The 10230-nt window shown below is 42.8% G+C and overlaps 1 protein-coding gene across 1 annotated transcript; it reads left to right on the top strand.

Moving 5' to 3' along the window:
- Positions 1 to 7351: 7351 nt before the first annotated feature.
- LOC148425852 (protein LRATD2-like) lies at positions 7352 to 9416 on the top strand. The gene is made up of 2 exons (XM_088410760.1): positions 7352 to 7849; positions 7970 to 9416. The coding sequence occupies exon 2, from the start codon at positions 8118 to 8120 to the stop codon at positions 8958 to 8960; it is 843 nt and encodes a 280-aa protein (XP_088266886.1). The 5' UTR covers positions 7352 to 7849; positions 7970 to 8117; the 3' UTR covers positions 8961 to 9416.
- Positions 9417 to 10230: the final 814 nt, after the last annotated feature.

The raw sequence follows: 10230 nt of genomic DNA, 5'->3' as shown, positions 1-10230 counted from the left end.
GACTGCACAACTTAGACCTCGGGATCTTTTGGAAGAACTACGGTATTTTGTTTGTGGCAGTGGGGGGCACGCTCATGCTTCCACATGCGTGCTCGTTTACACTTCGCTACAAAGCTGTAAATACAGCCTGGATGTGTAATTCTTCATTTTATTAATACAGTTTATACGATGCTGGCAAGGTTGTGGGAATGGTTTGTGGGAGGCCATATTGGGTTCCAGGATGACTGTGCCTCAGTGAAAAAGGTCAATTTTAAGGTTTTATATATGACTGAACAAAGTTGGCTCTGCAAGGCTTCTTTTGAACAGCGTGTTAACTTTTTTTTAATTCTGAGAATCACAATGTGATACCATAGGATAGGAGAATACGAAGTTCTGGCTGGAAATGATCAAAGATAAGTTGACTACTCAAGACTACTCAACTTTGACTATTTTACCAATAACCAAATGTACCAAGCATAAATACAGGCTGTGTTTCATTCTGTAAGATGTGCGTGTTCATCAAACTTCACACTTATTCAAAATCAATGTCCTTAATGTTGGTGCATACATGTGTGTGAGTTAGCATAAAAGGGGTACAGTACATCTTATAAGCTACCTAATTGATCAGTTATCTTCTGCTTTCATGCTAAAACAGACCTGCATGGTCCAATAGTGTATTGCTATGTTCATACTCAATAGTTACTTATACTGTAGCACTTAATGAACTATAATATAAGTGACCTAAGAGAAAACTGATTGGAGGTTTGGAGTACATTCTTTATGACAATACTGTGTCTTTGCAGTGAGTCATTTGAGAGGGCAAGTAGAGGGGTTCTTCGGCTTGCGATGTGGATCCGTTCTTAAGACGCGATGTAACCCAAATTTCAATGTAAGTCAGAACATCATACAAGTAGAGCTCTTGTTTGAAGGGCCATTTAACCGGAAACAGCGCGGCAGCCATTTTTGCCCCGGCGCTCGCGGGCACTTCATAATGTGGAGTGCCGGCTGCCGGTGTTGTGTAGAAATGGCCTACCCATCGAGTTGAGCTACCAAGCGGTGACCCCCACGTGTTGTTGTTTTAAAGGCCGTCGATTTAAGCTACCTAAGGAGACGTATGGTTTAGTTGATCGCTGACGACGCAAGTAAGAAACATTTTAACAGCCTATTGATTTTATTGTATGTTTTGACCTATTAAATACGTACGTGAGCTACAATACAGTATCTGCATGTTAGATTTACAGCAGAATACCTACGTTAGATCGTAATAGTTTGGATGACACGCAACCGTAGACATCTGCGTACATTTAAAACATGCACATGTAAGATACGACATGTGCATGTTAGATTTACAGTCTACGTTCGATCATAATAGTTTGGATTTTATATTTAGGGCACAGCAGCGACCGCTGCGAGGTCCCTATTGTTCTTCTCCGTATTATTATTATTATTATTATTATTATTATTATTATTAGGACCCGAGCAGCGACCTCTGCGAGGTCCCGAGTGTTCTTCTCCACATTATTGTTATTATTATTATTATTATTGGGGCCTGAGCAGCGACCGCTGCTGCGAGGTCCCTATTGTTCTTCTCTGGATTATTATTGTTCTCTAAAATGAATCGCATTTTTGAGGGCCTACACATGCGCGAAAAGTCACCAAAATTTGCACACTCATCGGGCCTGTTGTAAAATTTGGTATTTTGGAGTTTTCATACATAAAATCTAAAAAATTTATTTTTAGCGCCACCTAGAGTCGAACACTTCTCCTGGGTCACGGCCCGTTTCACCTATACCTATAAAAATTTTTAGGAATATATAGAACCTCAAGACCTACAAAAATGTTATAGAACGTCTTATGTTCACCAACCTAGGAGTAAAAATCGATGCGGAGCTCAAATTTGACAACCAAATTTGTCAAATCGAGCTTCTACCATTTGAGGCAGCTGGCCAAAATAAAGCCAATTCTTTCAAGGCAGCAGTTCAAGATAGTTATCCACGCCTTCATAACTACCCGGCTGGAGTACTGTAATGCCCTTTATGTGGGGGTCAGTGCCTCGGTCATCTCCCGTCTGCAGATGGTCTGCTGCAGCACGTCTTTTAACAGGCACACGCAAGCATGAGCACATTTCCCCCATTTTAGCTTCACTTCACTGGTTGCCTGTACATTTTAGGATTCATTTTAAAATATTATTATTTGCTTTTAAATCCCTGAACGGTCTTGCCCCTCCATACCTCTCTGAGCTTCTGCACCCCTACACACCTGCTGGCTATCTCAGGTCAGCTGATCAGCTGCTCCTGAGACAGCCGCAAACTAAGCGGAAGTTCAGAGGGGACCGTGCCTTTGCTGTTGCAGCAAATGAACAACCTGCCTCAGCACATTAGCTAGGCCTCCTCCCTTCCTGTTTTTAAATCCAGAGTTATTAATTTTTTCACATGCCTTTTTGGACCGCTTTTGGATGTTTGCAGGGACCAAATTCCTCTTAATACCTCCTAAACGGTTGACCTTATCGACTTCAAATTGGTCAAGCTCTATTATCAGGCATAGGGCCAAAACTAAGCAGCAAAATAGTAACTCCAACCAAGATTGACTTTTCTTTGCTGGCAAAGGGAGGGCTTGGCTCTCACTCTCATGTTCGCCAAAACCGTCGAAAGCCCAGCCGTCACCGCCTGCTTTTTATTCATTCAGCAAAGCATTGCACATTACAAGACATAACAAAAAGAACTAGCCGGGTGCCGTCAACAGCTCGGCCAAGGTTTCAGTTCACACTTTCCTGCGTCAACAGCTTTATCTAAGAACTGGTGCGAGATGAACTAGGACTGCATAGATGGATAGCAATGCATGCTACTCTAAACAAGAAATAAACATGTAATGATAACAACCTAATATATGATTCCTTTCACAGAATGACGCTGACAACAAACAAATTAAGGACCTTTGCATTTTTACAAACAATTGAATTTCGCCAAAAAGTCAATGGTGGCTGTATTTCTCTCAGTGAGTGAAGCAGGTGCCAAGCCCCACTTATAGACTTGTCTCACCTCTAATTTACTTGCATATAATTATATTGTCACAAGAATATGCAGATAATTAATATGGATAGTTGTCTTTGTCATTGTCATGAAACTTTATTTTTTTAATTTAAACTGTAAAAGTCATTATATATGAAATACAGTCAGCCCCCGGCTTACGAGCACCCTGATTTGCGAACAATTCGCCTTACGAGCGTGGATCAGGGAGATTTTTGTCCTCCGCTTACGAGCAAACCTCTCGTCTTGCGAGCATTCCGACAAACCAGCCATTGAGTATGTAGAAATGTTCTCGCCTATCTGCGTCAACATATTCAGCAGTTGCGTCATCTACAATCATTAACAGATACTTATGGCGGTAACGCGAACGCTATTGGTCTTACAATCTCACACTGACTGTCTCACTCACGGTGTCTAAATATATTACCATTTAAGTGTAGTGTTTGTACAGCTAAAGGGAAAAACAGCTGACATGAAATTAAATGTGCCGATTGCAGGACAAAGAATTGTCATTGGTTTAAATGTGTGTTTTTTTTTTAATTAATTGTCAATACATTCCAACCGTTTAAAAAAAAGTGCGAATAATTATCAGTCAGTCAAGGAGACGCCAATATGCTATTGGTCGATTAAGGTCACCCGGTCTCACTCACGGAGATGCTATTGGCCGGCGTCACACGTCAATCACAGAAATGCCGATATGCTATTGGCCGAACGCCTTTATCTAGCTTGATGGGACAGGATGGAAGGAAGTAGACAAAATGAGTGAAAAACGGAATGTTTTGAAGACTTTGCAAACTTTATCTGTTAAACATAGCTTCTAAAATTACTAGCAGCGGTAAAGGAAGAAATAAGAGGATGATGTTTTAGTATCTCCGTGATTTGCACCATGACTGAAAGAGTTACTGTAACACTGTAAGACCAATAGCCTATATGCGTTGCCGTATTAACTCAAGAGGTTAATCTCTGCACCCTGTTACGGCTGGTATTACAGTGTCATATAATGGTTGCTTGACAAAACTGCATGTCATGTTAGTCGGCGACCTCCCGACATGCTTTGGGACAGTGCCATTCCTGCAATTCTGTGAGTTGTAACCAACGGTGAACCGACGCTCGAACAAGCCATAAGTGTGGTGCCTAGTAAATACAACACACACAACCTCCCCTCCGCCTCCACCCAGCTCAATTCACGTCGGGAAAAACAGCTGACATGAAATTAAGTGTGCCGATTGCAGGACAAAAAATCGTCACAGGTTTAAATGTGTTTTAATCAATAAGATGTCAATACATTCCAACCGTTTAAAAAAAAAGTGCGAATAATTATCAGTCAGTCAAGGAGACGCCAATATGCTATTGGTCGATTAAGGTCACCCGGTCTCACTCACGGAGATGCTATTGGCCGGCGTCACACGTCAATCACAGAAGTGCCGATATGCTATTGGCCGAACGCCTTTATCTAGCTTGATGGCACAGCTGGTTGGGATGGAAGGAAGTAGAGAAAACCCTGACTGAAAAAGTTACTTTGACACTGTAAGACCAATAGCATATCTGATTTACCGTATTGACTTCGAGCATTCATCTCTGCTCATCTCTGCTTATCTCAGCACAAGACACGTCTTTCCAAAGATAAAAGTCATTTTCCCTTTGTATTTGTTATTTAATGCAACTGTACAGTAGATTATGTCACTTAATATTAATATATGTATACAGCATGATGATTTTACCTAAGGCTTCTGCGCGCGTTGCACGCATTCACGAATTAACATGGGTCTGGATTGCCCGCTATACGAGCAATTCGAGATACGAGCGTAGCCGCTGAACGGATTAAGTTCGTAACCCGGGGGCCCACTGTACTGACATCGCAATAGATTTTTCACCTGTATTGCTTATTTTCCAAATTCATAGTCATGCCTGAAAGTTCTCAGTCTAACCCAGGGTTGTCAAAATAATTTTGATCGAAGGCCACATTTTAATTGTTGTTTTCCTTTTTATGAGACAGTGGCAAGAATTAAAACTTCAAAATTAAAAAATTAAAATTTTAGAAGTTTCTATGAGGTCATACCTGACATGTTTTGGCTTTAAATTTCGCCTTCTTCAGAATGTCATATGATGGTCCTGTGACTCGTCTTTTTGATGGACGTGTGACCCACCTGTCAGATTTTGACAGGAGGGTCACGCCTACTCCTGTCAATTAGATACTACTCCAGCTGAAGAGCATGTAAGCTCCCTCATCCCTGTTGATGGTCCTCGGGCCCCGCTTCCTGATTTCGATTACCTCCTTGATCCAGTGCAGAAGTTCGTTTTCCTTGGTGCAGATGACTCTGGCCTTTTTCCCAATCCATAATGTGGTTTTCCCCTATACAGTGGTCAACTTGTGATGTTCCTGTTGTGCCTTTTCTTTTATTGCTCTTGTTAGTCTTGTTGCCGTCTCTTTCTCACATTCCTTTTGGTGTTCTTTCTTCTTTTTATTGAAGCTCCTCCCCATCTCCCCGATATTTATTTATTGCATGATTGGCATGGTATTTCATATATGGTGTTGCATTTGTTTTCTGTATGTATTCTGTCCTGAGGATGAACCAGTATTTTTTGGAGTGTGTTGTGTGGCTTTACAGGTGTGTTGATGTTGTGTTTCCTCATTGCTCTTTGAATATGTTCTGTAAAGTCCTCATATTTTTGGTAGTGTGAAAGCTCCCTGTTGTTCCTCTGGGTTTATATGTTTTCTCTTACCGCCTTGTGTTTTTTTTTCTGTTCTTGACCTGCCCTGCTCCTTTTTTATTGCCTACTTTGGGTCCTGGCATCTTCTTAAAAGTTGTTGAATGTGTTTTTCTTCCTGTGTCCTGTCTCCTGGGTCTGTGATTTTTATTGCGCTTTTATGCAATGTTCTGACGACTGAAAGTTTGTGAATTATTGGATGTTCTGATGTCCATAAGTGGTCTGTGTGTGTAGGTTTCCTGTGTACTTAATTTTAATGTCTCCATTTCTGTGTGGTGATGTTTAAGTCCAAGAAGGCTATGTATTAGTTTCCTCTTCATGTGTGAACTTAATGTTAATGGTGATGTCCATAGTGTTGAGATGGTCTGTGAGTTGTTGTGTGTGTCCTGTTTTTACTTTTTCTAATATGTCGTCCACATAGCATTTCCAAAGTGATGGTCTGTATGCTTCCGGGGGTGGTTGTGAGTACTTTTTGTTCTAAATCCTCCATGAAAAAACTGCACATAATAGCGGAATTGGAAGTATGTTGAAGTAGCAATGAAATGGAGGAGCTGAGTGATGTCCTGCATGGTGAGGTTTGTGTTTTACTATTTTTATTCACTATTTTTATGGTGGCCACCTTTTAGTTATAGTTTCGGTCAGAAGACCGAACAACTGCAAATCAAATACATTTTAAGTGTTTGTCACAGTTAGTTTTGAAATGAGAGGCTGGCAAAAACTGTTCAAAAGAGAAATTAGGAATAAAAATGCTTGGGGTTTTTTGCCCAAATTTTTTTTAAAAGTTGAAGACAACTAGCAAGTTTGGCATTTTAGTCAGAAATCTGGCGTCAAATTAGTATTTTGCGGGCTACATAAAATGATGTGGTGGGCCCCTGGGCCTTGAGTTTGACACCTGTGGTCTTACCTGTATTATTTTTGCACTTTGTTTACCTTGAACAAAGGATACAATAATAGAATAATACAGTATTTTGTACTTTCATCAATTTATTACAAATCAATCCTAAATCACTGAGTAGCTCCCTATTGCAGAAAGACTGTTCTTTGTTTGTCAATGAAGCGTTTGCAGGGAGTTTATGCAGAGGAAGGCAGCCCCCCCAACCACACACATGCATACACACGCACACACACACACACACACACACACATACACACACACACAGTTATTTATGTAAAATGGCTCACGCGTCTGCCTGATAGTCCAGGGACCCGAGTTCAAATCCACCTTGCTCCGGCCTTCCTGTGTGGAATTTGCATGTTCTCCCCAGAGCCCTGTGGATCTTCTCCACTCAAGCTTCCTCCCACATTAAAAAAAATAAAAAAATGTGCATGGCAGGAGAATTGGACATACTAAATTGTCCTTAGGTGTGATTGGTTGCATGAATGGTTGTTCGTCTCTATGTGCCCTGCAATTGTCTGGCAACAAATTCAGGGTGTCCCCTGCCTACTGCCCATAGCGGCTGCACCAACAAGCCTGCGAGCCTAATGAAGATAAGCGGCTACAGAAAACGGATGGATTGATGGTAAAAGTTTCTCATACAAAGATTCAAAGAGATTTTATTGTCCCGTGTATAGTACTATACCACACTGTGATTGCCATACATTCATTAAATACAATTAATTTCCACTTATTGTTTGTGTTTGGTCCCGTTATTTTGCCGTCAAAATAATGGGACCACACTCCCATTTCCTAAACTGCGTGGAATGACAAACCAGGCCTTCGAAAAATCGGGCAAAGTTTTAGGAAGCACCCAATCCGTAAACACAAGCAAGTTACGACGCTAGAGTGACACCCTGGCCGGAATAGTGACGCCCCCGTCTTGCAGTCTGCAGTCAAACCCCTCTCGAAGGAGATTTCAAAAATGTACACTATGGCTTTAAATCATTACACCTCCCTGTAGTGGCTCAATGAAGGCTGTCCGACCTTGGTCTTTAAACCACCACCAGTCCCCTAGAGAGGCGTACAGGCGCTAACAAACACGAGGTAAGAGGAGTTGAGCTGAAGCAAAAACCACGTTATACGCTCTCTGCTGTATTAACTAACAGGGAATTAACTAACAGTGACAACTTGCGCAAGAGTGACGTGACAAGTGTCTCGTGAGGGGAAAAAAAAAAAGCCTTTCAAACAGCGCCAACAGGTGGGTCAGGTCTTACCAGTTGGAAGCCGTGTATGCGTGTGCGTGAAGGGGGCGGGGGTATAAAGAGAGACTACTGTCCATCTAAACTCCACGTGTGTGCGCCTATTTTTGTCCACGCAGGGAAGTGCTCCTTCAGCCCAGGTTTTCCGGACTGGGACATGGATCATTTGCCTTATTTTGGATCGAGCTGACGCGGTCACGCGTACAGGTGGATTCCGTTAGGAAGCGAGGCACCGCATGCGTGGACGCGCGTACACCTTTCACCTTTATGGGGAACCAGGTGGAAAAACTAACTCATTTAAACTACGTGGAAGTGCCTACGTCGGAGCCGAACCTCCTCGAGCCGGACATCGACGACAGGTCGCGTATCGGCGTCTCTTACATTTTCTCCAACAATTGCGGAGGTGGTGAAGATGACGACGAGGACGAGCATTCGGAGCCGCTGCCGCCTGAGAGCCATCTTGCGAAGACTTTCGAGGAAAAGCCCTCCGAAGCCGATGACGAGTTGGGGTGCTCGGTTTACTTCCGGGAGGAGTGCGTTTTCGAGAAGACCGTCGGATCCGCTACGCACTCGGTGGAGAGTCTGCTGAACAAGTGCGCACCCGGAGACGTTCTGGAGTTCGTGGCCACAGGACAGTACCCTCACTGGGCCGTGTACGTTGGCGACTTCCAGGTAGTCCACCTGCATCGGGCCGAGATCAAGAATGGCTTCCTTACAGATGTGAGTCAGGGAAAAAGAGGCCGTATTGTCAACGGTCTCTACCGTTACCGTGCGCTGCAGCCGCAAGTGATCGTGCGCAACGCCGTGGACCACGTGGGCTCCAGGGACAGAGAACTCTACTGGAGGAACTCCGAGTGCTTTGCGGCTTGGTGTCGCTTTGGACGGCGAGAGTTTAAAATCGGAGGAGAGATCAGGATCGGTAAACAGCCTTACCGCTTGAAAATGCACTTTTCCGACAAGAAGAGCCACGTCCTGGAATTTCAGAGCCTGGAGGACGTGATTATGGAGCGGAGGAGGAGTGACCAGATAGGGAAAAATGCCGTGATGCAGGAACTGGCCAATCACCTGAACACAGCGCAGGGATTTCAGGAGCAAGCCCCAGGCAACTGAAGCTGTTTATATGCCTGTTCCCTATGAGGAGATCAAATTGTCCAAGTAGCAAATTCCTTATGATTTAATGAACAAAATTGTTCTAGCAAGTGGAGTGACAATGTGCATTCAACTCATTGCAGAAGGTCACGCAATAAGCTTCAATTTCGTATTTGACTTTTGGAAAAATAAAGACACACCTGCAAAAAGACAGTGTCCACATCACACAGTTCTAATTTTCTGTTGCCAAAAATGTATCACTCAAAAAGTATTTGTTTTGTCGACTTGTGCCATCCAATGTCTTTCATTTTTATAACTTCTTTTTGAGTTTATGTACAGAATATGACAAAAGACATTCCAAACACGCACGCATACGCACACGTGCACACACACAAAACATTATTGTTCCAGGGTTGATGTGTAAAGTACATTTGCAAGACAACAAATGGTATATGAAATAGACAGAGTCTGTTCCAATGGTTGTGTCTTACATGAATCATTTTAGTAGTATGTCATGTGTGCCAGAACAAGTAGCGGTTTCACACATCAATAAAAATGCCAACAGTGTGACAATTTTGAGTTAGTGTTTTGAGATTTTTTTTTTTAAACCAACATTAAAATGTAATTCTTTAGTGCTGGTTAAAACCTGAAAATACTGGTTTATTTTGTTCCATGTTACATAGTTGTGAAGCTCTTGCTCTTGTGCAACTTTTGTGCTTTGACTCCACAAAGGTGTGACTACGTCCTCATATTTTGCTTAATGTGGGCGTTGGTATCGAATCAATACACAGCTTTAACAACTGTTTGGCTACTGTTTTGATACTTTGAAGCAAATATTTAATACCTTCATTGATTAATCTGTTAATAAAGATTTTCTATGAAGAATTCTGGAAATATATATTTGACAGATACATGTGGTTCTTCTTCCATCCATCCATTTTCTATAGCCGCTTATCATCACAGGGGTCGCAGGCGCCTATCTCAGCTGGCTACGGGCAGTAGGCGGGGGACACCCTGAACTGGTTGCCAGCCAATCCAAGGGCACACAGAGACGAACGACCAATCAGGCGCCCAATCACACCTAAGGACAATTTAGTATGTCCAATTCACCTGCCATGCATGTTTTTGGGGAGTAGGAGAAAGCCAGAGTGCCTGGAGAGAATCCACGCGGGCTCAGGGAGAAGATGCAAACTCCACACAGGAAGGCTGGAGCCAGGTGGATTTCAATCAGGACCTTTGAACTGTGAGGTGGACGTGCTATTCACTGCGCCACCAAGCCGCCCTATGTGGT

Source organism: Hippichthys cyanospilos, chromosome 3, assembly GCF_059441005.1.
Source record: "Hippichthys cyanospilos isolate Australia breed blue-spotted pipefish chromosome 3, RoL_Hcya_1.0, whole genome shotgun sequence".
Classification (NCBI taxonomy): Eukaryota; Metazoa; Chordata; class Actinopteri; order Syngnathiformes; family Syngnathidae; genus Hippichthys; species Hippichthys cyanospilos.
This window is presented reverse-complemented; position numbering and strand designations above follow the sequence as displayed.